Source organism: Sceloporus occidentalis, unplaced genomic scaffold (assembly GCF_023333645.1).
Source record: "Sceloporus occidentalis isolate IW3139 unplaced genomic scaffold, rSceOcc1.0.p SCAF_5, whole genome shotgun sequence".
Lineage (NCBI taxonomy): Eukaryota > Metazoa > Chordata > Lepidosauria > Squamata > Phrynosomatidae > Sceloporus > Sceloporus occidentalis.
Genome location: NW_028316985.1, coordinates 44,006,504 through 44,026,271, shown reverse-complemented (window position 1 = coordinate 44,026,271; position 19,768 = coordinate 44,006,504). Strand labels below are relative to the sequence as shown.

General features: G+C 37.2%; 1 protein-coding gene across 2 annotated transcripts in view; it reads right to left on the bottom strand.

Annotated features, from left to right (window-relative positions):
* LOC149312094 (FYVE, RhoGEF and PH domain-containing protein 6-like) overlaps nt 1–19,768 on the bottom strand; it is a 75,557-nt gene that overhangs the window by 8,198 nt on the left and 47,591 nt on the right. For both annotated transcript variants that reach the window (XM_089523944.1, XM_089523943.1), the window contains exons 6-17: nt 19,065–19,216; nt 18,103–18,259; nt 16,538–16,625; nt 8,735–8,785; nt 6,614–6,672; nt 6,091–6,162; nt 5,071–5,139; nt 4,487–4,570; nt 3,529–3,608; nt 3,196–3,298; nt 1,789–1,935; nt 437–539 (exon numbers count right to left, since the gene is read on the bottom strand). In XM_089523944.1, the coding sequence (XP_089380070.1) occupies nt 437–539; nt 1,789–1,935; nt 3,196–3,298; nt 3,529–3,608; nt 4,487–4,570; nt 5,071–5,139; nt 6,091–6,162; nt 6,614–6,672; nt 8,735–8,785; nt 16,538–16,625; nt 18,103–18,259; nt 19,065–19,216 (1,165 nt within the window). The remainder of the gene's footprint in view (nt 1–436; nt 540–1,788; nt 1,936–3,195; nt 3,299–3,528; nt 3,609–4,486; nt 4,571–5,070; nt 5,140–6,090; nt 6,163–6,613; nt 6,673–8,734; nt 8,786–16,537; nt 16,626–18,102; nt 18,260–19,064; nt 19,217–19,768) is intronic.

Genomic DNA, 19,768 nt, shown 5'->3' with positions numbered 1-19,768 from the left:
CCAGTTCATAATTTCTGGTTTGAAGTTTCTTTGTTTCCCATACTGATTGCCAAGATTGGGCCTGAATGATGCAAAATGCTGTAGATAGTTTTAAAAAGTGGGGAAGACGACAATGGGACAAGCTGTTGTTAATCTAAAATAATGTACTTATGAAAAATACTTTCAAAAGAGCAAAACAAGGAAAGATGTTTAATCAGCAATATATATTTTCACCTCAGGAGAACTCTACAAAATGTGTATCACACAGAACATTTTTCTTTTGCAAATTTAATTCTGTTCCATTTAATCCTCAAATAACTGTGGCCTCAAGCCACAATGAAATAAAGAAAGCTCTGTTGCAGGGATTATAGTGCCTGAAAAGAAATCTGAACAGAAAATAAAAGTAACAAAAACTAAAAGCAAAGTTAGATTAAAAAAAAAAAAAAGAATTCTTTACCCTGTTTTTGTAACTCTTTAAAGCAATGGTCACATACTCTTGCAGGATGATTTTTCATATAGTCTAACCCATGCTTATTTGAGGAACAAGCTTGGCAGATTACCTGAAAAAAGAAACATGTAAGGGATACACACACATGTATACACATCTCTTTCAGGTCAGTACTTTAAGATCATTCATCTGCATGCTTCAATATAATCAAAGAAATTTTATACAAGAACTGTTTATTTCTTCTGATCTATTCATAATAAATTTATATAAATACTTCAAAAATTGTATTCATCTCATAGATACAGTGTGCCCACATCATACGCGGGCGCACTATGCAAGGTTTTCAGCTTATGCTAACTGTATTCTAATGGGCCCATACAAGGAGATGCAGTCCTTCAAATAACCTGGACCCATGTTCTGGAATTGGATAAGCAAACATCCTGGAAATTAGATGCTTGGGAGTTCAGGGATGAAGGAAACAGCCACAAGGTTTATCTTTTTACTTCGGTTCTTATCAAGAAATACAGCCTATTATTTAGTTTAGCTGTAATACTAAACTAAACCATAGGAACATTATCTTCTCTGTCATCCCTGTGGAGAGAAGGTCTGAGGTATCATCTTCATTGTTCAAATTAAACCAGAGTTTTCCAACACTTTTAATAAATAAATAAATAAATAAATAAATAACTTTATTTATTTATATACCGCCCTTTGAAACATCAGGGCGGTTAACAGCAATATTCAATACAATCATTTAAATCACAATTTGTTGAAACAAGCCAAGACCAGAAATATACATTGGCCTGTCCAGGACATAAGGGCAAACCATACAAATAAATGCCCCTCCCCACAACTAGTTCATTTACTCTTCCCTCTCACATGGTTTCAAGGAAGGGCTTGAGTTGCACAGAATTTAAGGTTTGGACAATGAGACAAACTGTGGCCAATTCTAAAGTAGTGGCACAACTTTTAGCAATTGACTGGCTGCTGAGGAAGAGGTTTAATCTTTTAAACATTATTTTTAATTTGATTGTTTTAATATGGCAATTTGTTGAATTGTATTTTAATGTTAAGACTTAGGGTGATTTTAGTTTTGAGGAGCTGAAACTCAGACAAGCTACTAAGCAGATGTCTTCCCTTCCCCCTGTCCCTCCTTCATTTCCTCTTCTGCCTGCAGTGACCTCTACCATAAACCACAGATATTTATTCCAAGGTCTGGAGTAATTTGGTACACTGTAAGTTACAGAGTGAATACCACTGTACTGCAATACAGTCTTCGCAAAATGTTAGTGCTTAGTTAATAGGCTACATTGAATATTATCTGTGATGGAGGTACAGTATAGCTCTGAAATGTTTCCAACCTTCCCACATGCTCTGCAGTGGTGTCTTCTCCAGGTCAGTGTGAACTCACTAGTACAGATCATACACATGGTAGCTCTTGTATCAGGGATCCAGATTGGAGCTTTTGACCCTATTGGACTATCTTCTTGTTCTTTCTCTTGGTCTGCCTAAAAAAGAGAGAGAAGGATGATTAACTTGGGGAAATCTCAAATGCTTACAGTTTGTTTGGTTTTTTAAAAAAATTACTGGATATTTAAGACTTTATATTACAACTGTTCATTTATCAAGAACATCAGCAACTCTTTTTCATCAACTATAGTTTTGATTCTAGACTGCAAATTCCCACTCACCTGCAAAGCCCACTGGATGACCCTGGATAAATTAGCCAATCTCTCTCAGCCAATCCTACCTCATAAGGTTGATGTGAGGATAACACTGAGGAAGACCACCATGTAAGGAAAAGTCAGGATGTGATAGTTAGCTAGGTATGGAATGGGAAAGAGGTTCCTACCCGGATGCAGAAGGCCCTCTTACATGTATTCATGATTAAATCACATAAAGAACAGCATGCTCTAGTCTAGAAGGATTTGCTGAAGTTACTTTACTATATACAGTACATCATAGAATCATAGAGCCAAAGGTTAGTTGTAGACCATCTAAACCGATCTTCTAATCAGTGCAAGAAATCCAAAGCTAGAGCTGAAGCTCTCAAGGGAGAGCCCAACCCTCTGGGAACTATCTACATTGGCAAAGATATTAATGTCAAAAGGTTTATCCTAATACTCTACTAAAACACTATTCTCCTGTAATATAACAGCTACAGAGTTACAGTGGGACCTCAGTATCTGCAGACTTGCCATCCACAGGTTTGAGTATCTGCAGATGGCAAGCCTGCCTTGTCCCCAATGGCAGTGCATGCACATGACCGTGCTGCCATTAGGGATAGTCCCTATTGTCCCCAGTGGTGGTGTATGCATGCGATCATGCCGCCATTAGGGACAACAGGACTTCACCTGAATTCCAATTGTCCCTAATAGCGGCGCAGCCATGTGCATGCACCACCATTGGGGAAAACACGAGCTTGAGCACCCGTAGATTTTGCTATCTTGAAGGGGGGGGGGAAGTCTGGAATGGACCCCCCCCCCCAGTGGATACTGAAGTCCCACTGTACTGTCCACAGAAGGCAAACATAGAGCTATCCATCCACCCCATAGAAAATGATCGAATCATAGAATCCTAGAGTTTGAAGGAACTCCAAGGGATATCTAATCTAACCTTCTACCATATAGGAATGCAAAATATATAACTCTTGAAAGAACAGGATTATGCAGGGCCCAGTGTGCAGAATTGGTGGGCTGGACAGGCAAGATAGCTAATCCTCCTCCCTCTCCCTCTTTATATCCATTCTAAAGAAAAACAGAACTTACCTCTTCCAGACTTTTGCTAGGGTTAAAGGTAATCCTTTTCTTTGTATAGTCTTCAATTGCTCTTGAGATAGCTTCTAACCATTCATCTCTTTCTGTAGCAGAACTGGAGTGCATGATTGGAAAAATAAATGCCTATAAGTTTAGCAATACAGTCACACACAACAGAAGAAAGCAACATTTTTTCCACAAGCTTTATAGCTTTGCTTTAGGGTTACCATAAGTCAGAAACAACTTGAAGACTTACCACCACCACATTATGTGTTAACATGGGGGCAGGGAGGGAGCATAATTATGTTTTTCTCAAGTAAATATAATTTTATGCCATGAATTTACCATGCTGACAGAATAAAGGATCGCTCTACACTTTCAATGTTAAGTTCATTCTGGTAAGCTTCATGGGTTGGTTTTCTGACCTGAAAAGGAAGCAGAATTAATGGCTTAGTCCAAAAGGAAAAATGTTTCATCAACTAGTTATCACAAAAGGCTTGGCAAGGGAAAATATAAAGCAAAATAGACCAGCGCAGTACCTTCCAGAAATCAAACAAAACAATATAGAAAACAATAATAACATATTTAAAAGATTCACCTTCTAAGAAAAAATCTAAGAGGTCAAATATTATATTTAATGTAAATTTTGTCTGTAAACAGCTTCAGCCATTTTAATCCGGGAACACTGTTTCAGAACATCTTTATAATACAGTACTAGCAAAATTGAACTATATGGAACTAAAAGTGCACATATTTATGTGCTTCAAAGCTGAAGTACACAGCACTGAAGTTGCACTTGTTCATCTCACTATGTTTTCAAGATCTTCAGAACAAGGACTTGTCTTTTTAAAATTTCTCTTAGACACGTTGTACAGTAACAAATCTATAAGTGTGACCATGTTGTTTAGAGTATTGAACTGAGGACAGAAACATGAAAGGTCAAATCTCCACTGAGACACAACTTACTGGGAGTACCTGAAGTCACCCAGTCTACTCACAGGGTTGCTATGAGAATTAAAGGAAGGATCACATATAGTGACCCAGGCTCCTTGTGGAAACTTAGGATAAAAATGTAAACAGTAAAGCAAATTGTACAGCAGATTATCTACTTCTGAGACTAAAAAGGATAAGAAGTTAAATTAATTAAATATGGACTCATTGAACAGTAAGCTAAAAACTATTCTATAGCAAAGACTACAGCAGAAAAGATTCCACACACAAAAACATTTGTTGGAAGGGATTTCTGTACAGGTCAAGCTACGTATTACAAGGTATGATAATGGCGGAAAGTTAATTCACTTACTTTCATTCCAGCCAGTGATAGCATGTTGTTGAGTTTATACATTCCAGACTGTACAGGAGTTGTATACAGGAGAGCATCATTAAACTGCAATACAAATTTTTGAAAAGATAATTGAAATTTTGTTGTTGGTACCTTCCAGTTATTTCCAACTGAGAGCAACCCTAAGGTGACCCTATCACAGGTTTTCCTGGCAATATTTTTTCATAGGGGGGTTGCCTTTGCCTTCCTCCAAGGCTGAGAGAGAGTGACTTGCTCAAAGTCACCCAGTGGGTTTCCATGGCTGAGTAGAAATTCAAACCATGGTCTCCCAGTGTCCTTGTCCAACACTCAAACTACTACGCCACACTGAAATTGCTTTGTATGTAACATACAGATAACATGTATCTGCATAGAAGAGGATAGTGGAAGTCACAGAGAGGAACAGACCAATGTACCATGCAGGGCATATTTGTTTTCAGCCTTAGGATCCCCTCTCCACGTAGGCTATGAAGTTGTCAGATGCCAAATTATATTATATAATTGTGGCTGAACCATTATGAAATCACTGTAATGTTAGGAATGAAAAAATGTTCATGGCAACTTACCAAAAAGAACATTCGGGGTTGCATAACTTTTCTGGACAGTTTCATCAATGTGCCTTCTTTTAGGAAAACCTAAATATTCAAGCATATATCAGGTCAGTGGCTAAGGGCATGAACTCCTTTAACAAGATAGGAAGTTATTTAAAGATTTTAAGTCTTAATCAGAAGCCTAAAAATGCAGTGGGTCCATGGAGGCAGGGAAGCAGAGAACTCTAACAAATAAGTGAAAATTGCCAGGCGAGATGTATCTACTATTAGCTCTTAAATAAGACTGTATAGTCATGGTAGTGCTGTTGTTAAGGAAAGAGAAGAGAAGAAGTCCACTAATTTCACACACTACCGTACAGGGAAGAAGAAAAGGAAAGGATGAACTAAATTGCACACTTTGAAGTTTAGCAAAACTAGCTACAACAGAAGGAGGGGGACATGGTATTCCCTAGAGTGGGTCTGTTTAAACCAAAGTGGGCAACTCCTCTGCCACAGACTCTTCTGTGGGCCACATACAGACATTTATCACCAAAAATTTGAGAAATCTAAAAACAAGAAGTGGCAAAAATTCATTTCTGATTTCAAATTTCAGTTTTCAGACAAAACAAGGCTATGTGCCTTGCTTTATATACTAATTGTGCTTCTTTGAGTGTTGTTCACCTTGTTTTTCTCTATCTGTTAAATAAATCTTTCTAGGTGGCAATAAGGAGTGTGGGGAAATGGGTGGAGGTTGCATGCAACCCATTTCTGGTGAGAGCAGACCTCCTGGATTCACCAGAACATAATTGTAATAGACGTAGTGGTAACAGGGTTGTGTTGTGGCAACAGGCTTTGCTTTGTTACCTCTCCTACCATGTCAATCTCATTCTTTACTGCAAAAAAGCTATTTGTACAGTTAGTCAGATGAGGGTGCTGAGACCAAGAACCCAGATCTTCCCTTTCATTTAAATTATCCTGGCATATTAGATAATCACAAAAAGTGGCCTTCGGCCTAAGATTTTCTTGTAACCTCTTATAATCCATTAGCTAACTTACCCTTCCTGGCTGCACAATCTCATGATGACCATTTAAACTGTACTGTATTTGCATAAGCTTCTGAAAGTTATCCTAGAGGGTAAAAGTATAAAGTCACTGTAAACAAAGAAGCATGGGTAATATTGCACAGATAAAATCCTACCCAAACATGAGAAAGTCAGATTGTTAATTGAACTGGCTGCAGGAATACACATTCTGTGTACTAGTATTTACAACTGGAGCCTATCTTCTGGGGACAGATACTTGCTTGAAGTAATAAAATAAGAGTTGCTACAATCTGCAAATTTACATATTAGGGTTTGAAACAATAAGCTTAATTCCATACATTTTTTTCAGAAGCACATCCAGTGATACTATATCACTTGCAAAACTAGTTTTTACAAGACTTTTGCCTGTCTCTCAGTCTCTCTGTATTGCTCTCCCTCTTTATGTATAAATATTTCTAAAATTTTAATAAACATAGTAATGCTAAATTTATAGATTTTAAACCATATTATGAGTCCACAATTAAGATCCTACTCACACCCTGTTTCATAATGTCATTGGCGTGGTTGGCCACCTCTATGACAACAGCAAGAGCACCTTAAAAGAAAAACAGTTATTCTTGTTATGCTGACTGTATAGGTTCATATTAAGACAATACAACAATTCTAAGGAAAGCACATTGGCTGTTTTCAGAGATCACTATACGCACATTTCTTTTGAATGCTTTAGAATTTTGGCTATTGTAAATGAGCCAATCTACTGGTTCATGTTGTTCATTCATCCTCACTTGACCCTTCCTGACAGAGGGAGCAACTAAACAAACCAAAGATCTCTATCCATTATTTGTATAGCATGATATCCAAAACTGCATCTCTGGCTTATGATTCTGGCTTGTTAGAAGTGGAACATGCCAGAGCTCCCAGTCTGGAAGTCACACTATAAACAAACCAAAAATGGAGAGTCCCTGGCTTGTTCAGCCACTCCTGTCGGATGGTGAAATGATGCCAGAGTGAATGAGTGCCACATGCAAGTCTCTTTTTTGCCCATAATAAATAGGAGTTCAAAAGAAATCTGTCATACTGATATACAAGTATGGTCTTTAGAGCAATCTTATACAATACGTTAAAAGAGGGGGAGAGGAATAATAAATGTGGTGCTTCAGTCTCTATACAATAGGATCAACTGACAAAAATCTGACATTAGAAATAACAATACCCCAAAACCAATTAACAGTATATTTCAACATTCCTGGACACACAGTAAGCGATTTACAGGTTGCAATCCTTCAACAAGAAAATTGCAAAGGAAGACTAGAAAGAGTAACTCCTGAATTGAATTATATTCAGAATTATATTTCATTGGCAGAATATGAACATCTATACACACTATACACTATATCCCCTCGTGAAAACGGAGTTTCGCTTATATTCAAGCCCCATTGGCTTGAATACAGTCACGGGTGTGAAGAGGCATGCACTGCAGGCATGCACTTAGTTCATTCCACCTCCGTTCATCCCTCATGCATAAGCAAGGGACACGAGTCCAAAGACTGCAAGAATGGAGGGAGGAGTGTATATATTTTATTGCACCAATATTCAAAGGAAACTTCTGAGAGTTTTGAAACCGGGGGACATCTACGCTAACTGACAACTGTAAAGATCTGAAAGACCCGAACACCCCACTTAGTCCTTTGAAAATTTAGGGTGAGGGTCCTGATTTGCAACTTTCTCGATCCTATTACATTCTAGCCCATTCCCACAACTGCATATATATGCTTTATGCCTTAGTCCTGATTCCATTTTGTACTGCATCTGAATACGTGTGTTTATATCCATGAAAGCTCATGGAAAAATAAAAAAACTATCTTAAAAGTTCTGCCACATTTCCCCATCCTCATTTCTTGCTCCTTTTTATGCTGCAACAGACTAAGGGTTACTTCTCTGAAAACCTTTATAGGAAGGGATATCTAATACAATGGAAAAGTGATGAGCGTGGGGGATACTTGATGTGAAAGAATGATTCCACAGCCTGTCACTGAATGTGTGCCTAAGGTATACTAAATATTGCTTTGTTGCCATAAGTCTTCTCACTTGCTCTAATGTACTCAGTCTATTGTGAATGGCAGAACCTTTGCACCTTTAGATGTGATTATATGCCACTTGGCAGAAAATCTGCCATGCCTTTCAATATAAGTTAGTTTTAGGTTATTTTTTTATAAACAGCTCTTGCAGTTCTGGCCTTTGCCTCATGACTCAGATTTCAGATCCCCCAATTCTAAGATGCTTTAGATTTGCTTGTTTTAATTTCACAAATTAGAAACCCCATGTAGCACTGAGAATGCAAGCAGGTCTGTCCCACCACATCAATACAGGTCTTTCGCTTTTAAATTATTTTTGACAATTGAATATACTTAGTCATAGGACTCCATGGACTGGATCCAAACATGCTCATGCTTCTAATCATGGAAAACAAATCCGTTTCCAGAAGTATTCCTTCTGCTTGAAGAATGATCTTGGAGCCAGTGGAGATTTCATGGACAGAAGGGTGGAGATGGGCAGGATGCTATATTCCAATTTCCTGTTTTCCACCCATAATCCTTCTCATACTGTTTCACATCCCCCAACCTCTCAAAGCAGATTTTTGTGAATGGTGCAATTACCTTGCGTGTCTCTGAAATCAGCAGAATCTTCTAAAAGATTCTTCAAATAATCTGTGAAAGAAAAAAATGAAAGAAATGAGCAAAATGATGTCATTAAAATAAACAAACACAGCACACTGTACTGCCTTAAATATATATCCTATATAGTCGGCCCTCCTTTTTCACAGGGGACCCCCTTGTGAAAATGGAGTTTCACCTATACTTAAGCCTCACTGGCTTGTATAGGTGTGCGGCTGCAGGTGCAAGCAGCCCATTATTTCCCCCTCTGTTTGTCCGTTCCAAAACCGCAAGAACAGAGGGAGGACTGTAATTGATAAAATACTGAGGTTTTAAAACATTTTTTTTTAAAAAAAAACAGCATTGTACAAATACGTATTTCTTCAAATCAGTGCAATAAGACTTTGTTTTATTTATGCTGCTCAGTCTATGATGGAACTCAGGAGATCTACATGCAATATGACACTGTGACAGCATAATCCTATGTTTAAAAACTTTCATGAGCTAGCTAGGATGAATCATTTTTATTCCTTCAGAGTTACATTTTGTTGCAAAATCCAAACAGAACTAGTTCTATAGTGTATACGCACTCTGTGGCCTTGGATCCTTTCGTACTCTGCCATTATAGCCCTGTTGTTCCACTTTAACTGTCATGGTTTCATCCTATGGAATCCTGGGATTTGTAGTTTGGGGAGACACTAGAGCCTTCTAATTGAGAATTCTAAATATATTCCAAATACCTCTCCTTTAACTGCAAGTCCCACTATGCTGTATGATACTGCTGTTGTAGCCAACGTGGAATCATAGCCAACATGGAATCATAATGTAGTGTGAATGACCCCATTGTCACCTGAACCCATTGTAAATACAGCGCACCTGCGCCATACGCGGCCTTGAGCATACGCGCTCAAGCCGCGGGGCGCGCACGGGGCGGAAGGGGCGGCGCGTCCCATTCAATTGAATGGGCACACGCGCCTGTTGCGCCCTGCGCGCGCCCGCGCCGCCGCGCACGAGCCCCATTGTTTCCAATGGGGCTCGAGCATAGGCGGAATTCGCCTTACGCAGAGGGATCCGGAACGGATCCCCCGCATAAGGCGAGGACGGACTGTAATTTGCTCAGATTTCAGCCACATGCTATGTATACTTAAAAAACAAAACAAAGGAAAACCATGTGAGCAAAATTGTCTCAATTAATCTAAAACTTTTTGCCATTGGATTATTATTATTTTTGTCTAAGATGCATTTCCCCCCATTATTATTTAATGATATGTTTTGACTGCTTACATGTTGGTCCCATTTGGAGGCAGGGGACATAATGATATTACCATTTGCATCAATAAACAGAGAAAGTGTACATTAAACCCTAGCCATGACCACAACCTTAACCCTCAATACATTAGAATTCTCACTTGGTCAAATAATAGTTCACTAAATTCAATTTTCTTTTTTTAAAATCATGCTATGTGAGGGTTAGTCAGATATAAGCTTCACTGTGTTCAATAGGGCACACTTCCAAGTAACCAGATTTGCAGCTTTAGCCTCTTATTCAAAGCTTTTCATCAGTATAATTGTATGAAGGACACTTTAAACAAACAAAAACTGCAAATATTTTTGGTTTGTGATCAGGTTTCCTCTTGGCCACTAGATGGCCCAACTAAACCATTAAATTATTCCAACCACCAAAAGTTTACAATATTTAATTACATGCACATACACACACGCAAAACCTCAGGCACACTTCTTTCAAAGGAACTTAGAAGTGCTTACTGTAGTAGAACTGTGTCCAAACACTACCATTATTAAATGTGCTTTAAACACTGAACCAAGGGGAGGTTTGACCACACAAAGCATTTCTTCTTCAAATTAAATGCTTGCATTCTTCTCACAGCTAGAAGGTAGCGAGAACTGTGGTTTTACTTAGTGTTTACTACGCCACATTCTTCTGCCACCACAGAATTCAAAGAGGTGTACTCAAGAGTACATGGTGGTCTCTCATCTAAGCACTAACCAGACCTAGACACGCTTAGCTTTAGCACAGTGACTGCATCATCTACTTTCAGCCTAGGTCAAGGGAAGCATATACATAGTACTCAAGATAAAAAAATTCCACCAGTTCTAGGTTAATTTGGAAATTATTAGTTGATCTTTTTCCCTACGTGTCTGTGCAGTTCTCCCATACACAACTGCTTATTAGTACCAAGTGGTTTCTGATTTATAGTACAGTATTTAACACCCAGAAGCCAGTGTGGTATACTGGTTTGAGTGTTCAGCTATGAGCCTCTGGAGACAAGGGTTTGAATTTCTGCTTAGCCATGGAAACCCACTAAATGACCTTGGATAAGGCACACTCTCTCACCCTCAGAGGAAGACAAAAGCATCTCCCCCCCAAACAAATCTTGTCAAGAAACCCCTGTGACAGATTCACCTTAGAGGTGCATTAAGTCAGAAATGATTTAAAGGCACATAACAACAACAAATCTAACCCAACTTCTATAGTTACAAGCATAGCATTTTTGGAAGATTTCTCATAAGTAGTTGTAGCAGTAGTAGTAAAGGTGTGTGTGTGTGTGTGTGTGTGTGTGTGTGTGTGTGTGTGTGTGTCATTTCTGTTTATGCAACAACTGAGGAAAGTAAACAAACAGCACTAGCGGATGATGTTACAAATGGTAGACAGGATGAAGATTAAGATGAGAAATAAGTGAAGGATATGAGTTAACCGAAGAAGGGGAAATAAATACATAATCCCTTTCCTTCAGAGAAAGGTCTACTCATTTTTGCTGCTCTACTGCCCAGCTGGAATTCAGTTCAATCTATGAGGGATTAAACTGAACCAGGGCTTTCAAAAGCTCAATTTTAGGAGTAGTTTCTCATTCTTTAGAGAAGTGTCCTGGAATATGTAAAATAATATATAAGACTGCCCCTTGTGTGTATGCTAGATGACACTTTTCCCACCAATAAAACTAATATCTTTGGAAGATAAGCAGTGTCTGTACTTGGATGGGATGAATACAGTAGCCTTCATTCCAGAAGAATGAACTGGCAAACTACCTCTTGAGTATTCCTTGCCAAACAAAAGCCTATGAAATTCACAGTATCTCAGTATGTCAACTGATGACCTGAAGGCGCACACATACATTTCACATATATGAGATCGAGGAAGGCATCTTATTTCACATAAGTAATTTGGGAGCAGGCTTGAACTCCATTTGCTACTGAAGTTAGATTTTTTTAAAAAAGAAAAGATGGCTATACCTACAAATCTCGGTGTCGCTATCCTGCAAATTTTTATTCAATAGTGCTATTATCACTTACATGACATACTTCAGGAAAATATGCTGGATAGTAACTCTCATCATTCCCCCTTACTGGCTATGCTGGCTAGGGCTGATGAGAGTTGCATTTCAACAACATCTGCAACACTATAATTCCTGATACAATTACAAAGCAAAACAGATAAACCCCTTTCCCCACAGACTTTATAATCTAATTTTTTATTGAGATGCAGCATACAGATGGAGAAGAGGCAAAAGGAAGAAAGACTGGATATTAACAAATGTAGAATTCAGTCATAGTCATGTTAGTCTGGAATATCAGTATGCAGAGGGATCTTGTAGCACCTTTGAAACTAATTGTGGAAAAAAAGGTGTAGCATAAGTCTTTGTAGACTTGCTCTACATCCTCAGATGCAGCTATGAAAGTTTATGCTATAATGTCTTTCACAGAGTTAGTCTCAAAGGTGGTACAAGATTCACTTGCATAATAAACAAATGTAGTTGCAGAAACGTAATTTTCATTTCAGTTGGGAATGAGGTAAGTTATGAAACTGAATTAGCATTTCCTAAAGAGATATCTTCTCATCTATTTTTTCCCAATTTTCATTTGCATAGTGCTTAACTCCTCTGCAGGTGTGGGAAGGAAATTAGATGAACTGCTTTCTGTAATAGAAAAATTTGATGAGACTAAATGTCGACAATGCCCTTACTAGTATTATGGCACCTTAAGTACTAATAAATGTATAACTGTTCCCAATGGAAACACATAAATATGTCTTTAAAGGCCAGAAAGACTATTCCTTATTACTGGAGTTATAGACTAACATGTTTACTCCCTCCACCACTTTTTTTCATAGCTGACAGACTGATTGCAGGCATAATCTAAGAGAGTGACAGATTCCAGAATGGATGGAGTTGGTTCAACCAACTAACAGTGTAATTCTGTGGGATTTAGCATTAACAGAACTGCACATGGAACCATGAAAATCCACAAATGGACATGGCATAAACTATGGGACAATTGTGCATAAAGACTTCACCCATTTGAGAGAGTGGAGTCTCACCCATAAAAATGGTCCATAGTAAATGTGTCACTCTTCTCTGGGCAGAATGCCTTACAATAATCTAACTTAACTTTCAGTAATGGTTTGCAACGGATTCTCAAACAAGTCAAAATTATAACACAAATTCAAGATGATAGGTGTGTGGATTCAAATATGTAGTTACAACTTTCACTACTTAGAACATGAGGGTTATTCTATTCTAACCAGTCATTTTTACTTACAGTTGTTATTTGAAATATCAACATTTGTTTCCTCTGGGAATAATATCTGATGTAGCATAAAACTTGTTACTTCAAAGCAGAAACTGAACACCTGGATCTAATTCTATGCTTTCCTTGAATAGCAAGTAGAAGGTTAATGCCTAAAATAATATTACCAGAAATACCTAGCTAAGAAATATAGGCACGATAGTGCACAAAGCTAGATGTCAACAGGATTAGAGTAATAGTACCATAATTCATGCTATTTTATATACACATACCTATATCTACAAGCAAACATGCCTATGTTTATGTAAGTATATCCATATAGACAAACACACTCTCTCTGTCTTCCTGTTTCTCTTTCTCTTTCTCTCTTTATATAAATGATTGACTTAAGTGGTATTACTATATTCCTGGAACAAGTCATGTATGCTTGTTACTTATTGTACACAGTTTTCTCCTAATCAAATGAATTCCACACTTTCCTTGAATAGAAAGTGAAAGGTTCATGCCTAAAAGAATCTTACCAGAAACACTTGGTGAAGAAATATAGTCACAGTGATGCATGCAGTTAGGTATCAATAGGATTACAGTAATTCATGCTGTTCTCAGAAGCCAACAGCTGTCTTGAAGGCACATACGCACACAACTAGATGCTGAATGTGGACATAATTTTAAAGGCTCAAGACATTTGTGTTCTTTTTAAAACTTTTTATCAACAAACCACAGTGTGTTCACAGGTATTGCATATTATCCATGTGGAGTCATCTGTTGCTAGTATCCAACAATGGAAAAGCTCCTATGTACACATAGCTAAATGTATAGGCAAACAGACATGTATGCAAGCATGTATATACATATATACATACAGAAACATACTGTGTGTGTGTGTGTGTGAGAGAGAGAGAGTATGTGAAAAGACTTGAAGAAGTGGTATTAATATTTTCCTTGGATGAGTCATGTATTTTTGATACTTATTGTACACATTTTCCTCCTAATCAAATGAACTAGAATAATCACACATTTGTTTATTTGTAATTGAAAGATTAATCTGACAGTCATTTGCCATAAAAAGAATGCTTGTAACAGAAAACACAAATCACCGAAAACCAATCATCATGGAGGAAGGATAAGCTGTGAAATGATTTCCTTCTACATTTTGTTCTATAGTCTCTTAAACTTTTCCAAAGGCTAAGAACAACAAGGTTAAAACCAACATTTACAACTTCTGACCTGCCAAAGCGCTAACATGATACAAAAAAAACAAAACAGGATAAGGAAGCCTGAACAGTTTGGAATTCACTAACTCAGCATAAATAATGTTTTCTGTATCTTTGGCAAAAGGGGCTAACATTTTTGCAGCCACACTGCAGAAATAAGAAAGCAATAAAAAGGAAAAAAAGTTTTCATTTAAGTGAAGAGATAAAACATTTAGCTATATGAATGACAACAAACTGGAGCACTGAGCTACTATTTAGCAAAGCAGTCGCTGCCTCATTAGCAATACCATCAAATAAAAGTATTACATAGCTGAATGAGAGCAGCAATTTAAAAAATTACAATGAAACACTAGTGCAAGTTTATTTCAGTGCAAAGAAGACACCCTTTTATGGTATTAAAAAGAAATAAAGAGTTCATTATTTTGTCCCAGTTTCTGACCATTTACTTTTACAATGAGCAAACATTTACCTGTTTAAATCAAGGGTGGCACCATATTCTTCCTACAACCTGATTTTGCAGCCCCTGCCATCCAATGCAACCTCCCCTCCCAGGAAGTCAGCCAACCCGTGGTTTAAATGGTTTCAATGCTCCACTACCATCTTTAAGCATGGTTATTATTGTCACTGCTAGATGTTGTAATTTTGTTTAACCTATTTAAACTGGCCATCACTGGTTCATACCATAAATCAAGATCTTTAAAACACCATCAGTGTAACACATGCTCCTGCAGCTTCCACACTCTGATTAGGAAACAGCACAAGGGATTCAAGTTTGGCTCTGAAGGTAGGAAGGATATGAAGCAGCAGAATGGTATACAGAATTAGAGCAGCAACAACTGCTTTTTTGATTAGAAACACAACTAAAAAATGGCAACAATATTTTCTGCATGGAAATGTTCACAGGCTGGAATTTTCGACCTCTGTTTCATATTGTTCCCTCATCAGGTATGCAATTATCAACTATTGTTATATATCAAAAATCATTTTACCATGTTTTTATTGGTAACTTGAACAAAATGTTGATTTTAAAGGGAAAAGAGCAGCTTTAAAATAGTGATAACTAGTTTCCATGACACTCTGCGTAACATAATTATGGGATATATCTACAAATCTTTATTTTTAATGCCAGAGAACCATATCTTGGAGGAAAATAAAAACACTGCTCCCTGTTTAATTATGATTGCTAAAACAACTTGCAGAATAGGTCCATGTGTATTATTAACACAGAAGTACCTCTTGTGTTCAGTGCAGCTCACTTCCTAGTATGTTTAGGAATGCAGTCTTAAGAACAGAGAAAACTTAAGAGTAGAATATGGATTTATTTATTTTTTTTACAAACTCTATATACAATCTCAGCATCATCACTAAAACATCAAAATATGCATGGATCAGGATTTGTGATAAGAAAAATATTTGTATTATATCAGTTTTCAGAGCCTCCCTTTCCCCTTTGAAATCAATACTGTTCTATCCTGAACAGCAGGAACAGGGCTGAACAGCTGTGGAAACATAGCCTAACATCATATGTCTGATGCTTATCACCATTAAAATTTATTTAACTGAAGATGAAAAAAGAGCCAAGATCATGCTTTGCTTCCTCTGTATTTTCATCCACCCTAGAATATGCCATTAAAATTTCTGTCTATACAGTGATTTTACCACAGAGCTTCTTAAACTGAGATTGCTACACATAGAGTGTGGAAAAGGTTATGTTTTTGGACTACATATCCCAGAATTCCCCAGCCAGTGCTTTTGGGGAAATTTGAAGAGTATAGTGGACCCTTGGTATCAGCTGGAGTTTGGTTCCAGGACCCCAAAATATGTGGATGCTCAAGTCCCATTAAATAGAATGGCATAGTAAAATGGTGTCTTATATAAAATGGCAAAATCAATGTTTGCTCTTTGGAATTTATATATTTTCAAACTGCGGATGGTTGAATCTGTGGATGAAGGATCTCTGGATATGAATGACCTACTATATAGTCCCAAAAGGCAACTTTCCCAAGTTTTGCATATGGACAGGATAGCTTCTAAAGTGGATTCTTACCTGTCAAAAGCAGTCTGTACTGGGGAATCCTCTGCACTGGCTTCAGCAAATAGTGCTTAAGGGCCAAGTTAGCACAGCGGGGACTCATCTGAAAGACAAACCACCCAGAACTCTAATATTATCAGCTAAAATTCTTTTCATCTATCCCTGCTGATGCATGATGAAATGAAGTCTTAATTGAATTTTATACTATCAAAATGCCATAGATTCACTTGGATTTAGAAAATTAATACATCAATATGATATATCAAAGTAAAATACACCTTGCATGTAAGCATACTAGGGCATCAGGAACGTTTATATTTTGAAGGTTTCCTCCTTAATTCCATCAATCAAGTACCATAGCTTCATTTCTTGAGCTGCACTACAGCAAATTACTTAACTTTTGTCTAACAAGCCTAAAAAACCATGCCTCCATGTGTGCAAACCACAAACAAAAAGATGTGGAAGTATAACAGTTTGAATTTGCATTTTGGCAAAAGATTTAATCCCAAATTAGAAGAGCTTTTATTGGGAGGCTTGATTTATTTCTATAACATTTCATTCCATTCAATTTGCCTAGAAAAAAGTCATTATTTGTGGCTTTAAAAATAAATAAATAAATTTAAAATAGTACTAAAAGTTTAGAAACATTTAAAACCTAAGAATGAGAATTAAAGTACAACATAAACACACCATGAAAATATCCTTCTTTTCTTATGCTGTACATTTCACTGGGTGCACATAATACAAACATATAAAGGAGCTGTGAAGGTGTTATCGGATGCAATTCAATGTGCTAGCTACCATAATACCTCTACTATGACTGTCCTCCCTGAAATGAAACTATTTTTGGTTGCATTAATTACTTCTCCCATCATATTTACCAATTCCTTAATATGAATCTATTGGTGGAAATAGATCCTTCATAAACAATGTTCTACAAGGGGCTATACTGGTGACAGTTTGCAGTGTATGCTTAACTATAAAAGTTTAAAATGCAGATTTGAAAAATTAAATGGTATTTATTTGTGTTTGGGATATACAACTTTTAAGAGAGTTATTTATTTATTTTTATTTTTCTAACTTGTCAATAAACCAAAGTTATTTTATTTGAATGCCAATCTGGCATCCAAAATTAATGATTAAATCCTTGGATTACATACATGCCCCTAGACTCCCTTATAGTGGATCTTTGGAGAACGTCCAAAGTTGTTCATTGTCATTCAGAATACTTTGCTATTTGTTCCAGCTTGAATTTTGATCCAGATGTTTTTCCCTTAGCTTCCTTTGTTATGTTTATCTTTTAGATAATTGATGTAATGACAAAATTAATGGCATGTATTTTGGTATAATCATTAAATACAGTATACTCATGTTATTTAGCAGATGCTAAATATTTTATTATTTAACCCATTGAAATACATAAGAACTTCTACTCATATGCATTTTACAAAGGGAAGATGCTCTTCATTTGGTAAGAAACAAATACATTTTGTACTCTGGTGTTGTATAAAGAAGTGTCTGAACAAAACTAAAGTTAAGAAATAATGTGGAAACTCACAGGCACGCCAAACTTTAATTACCTCAAAATCTCGAACAACAGCAGCAAATCCTGGGTTCTTCTTACACTGCTCATCTAGGAGGGCTATATTCCTTTCAAATTCTTTGATGTAAGTTGAATACATCTTTAAGTAAGGTCCTTTTTTCACTAATATATCAGCAATCCTCTGATGGTCAACCCTGGAATTTACCACCATGAACAATTAAAACTTGTACCAGCAGAATACAGCAGCCCTTTCCAGCCCACCATGAACTACAGTCAGCTCTCCATGTTCACAGATTTTTTTATCCATGGATTCAAGCATCCATGGCTTGAACATATTTTAAAAATATATAAATTCTCAAAAGCAAACTTGATTTTGCTATTTTACAAAAGGAATGCCATTTTACTATGCCATTGTATTTAATGGGACTTGACCATCCATGGATTTTGGTATTCATGGGGGGGGGGGGGGGGGCTGGAATCCAACCCTAGTGGATACCAGGGCTCACTGTATTGGTTTAAAAACACACAGACTCAAATCCAATTGCTTGTCCCAATCAGTAAAATTTACATATGCGTTGACTTGCCATTGAGGAACTGATTTAACAGATTCATCATAGCTGGAAATATTTAGTCCCTCCCCCCGCCAATAACACTAAAGGCCATATTCTGTCAATGTCATGTCAGATTTTGCCACGTTCACTCAGTAACGAGTTACTTAGTCCTGGAGAGTAAAATGGAAAAGGGGAAGTATCTTGGATTTAGGATTTTCTTTGGCTGAACAAAAGTCAGTCTAGTTGCAGATTATTGGTATAAAGGCATGTAAAAACACACTGTTGCATATCTAATCTTTCTCTGTAAATTGCCACATTACAGTATCAGACATTTAATATCAGAAGTTACCTTTGCAATCTATAAAAGGGGCATTATCACAAGTAAGACACTTTCTAGAATTGACATCCCAATATGGGAGGCAATTGGCAAGAAAAGCTGTATGGTTACCAGTGAGACAGACGTTCTTCTAGCTCTCTCAAAAGGTCTCGATTGAGCTCGTATAGCTGAGGTAGATAGTACAAGATCTGATTCAGGATCCTGTCTTCAATGACTGGCTTTCCAAGCTGCCTGGAAGCATGTGCCACTGTATCCCGGAAATCCTATTAGAGTACAAATGGGAAACACATATATCTTCTGAGAAATTGGCTGCCAAGCAACAATGCAGTGTTACACTATGTCCATTGTACAGTCAGAGCAAACCTGTTTGGCAAAGTTCCCTAGGCCTGGACATGTAGCCCAAAGGCAAGTAGACTCACTTTTGAGCTTATTTATTGCCTTACTTGTGGATATTATATGACTATATAAGCAAACTATAGCTCTGCTATCATATGTACCCATCTCATAAACACATATGTTTTCAAATCTGTATTTAATATTAATTCCACTGACAGGGCTTTTGTCAGGGTTTATACCATCTACCTACCACCCACTTTTACATTTGGTGTATAAACCTGTACTTAACCATCCAGAAATCTGAATGCTGCAATAGGAGGATATGTGCTTACATATTTCATACAGAAATCTGATGGCCATTTTTACTCATACAACTTTCTTATTTCCTAGCAGATCGAACATCTGCATGCTGACTGAGGCATTACTGCATGCTGTCTTTCTTAACCCAAGATTACAGTGGGAAAGAATGTTCAAGTGTA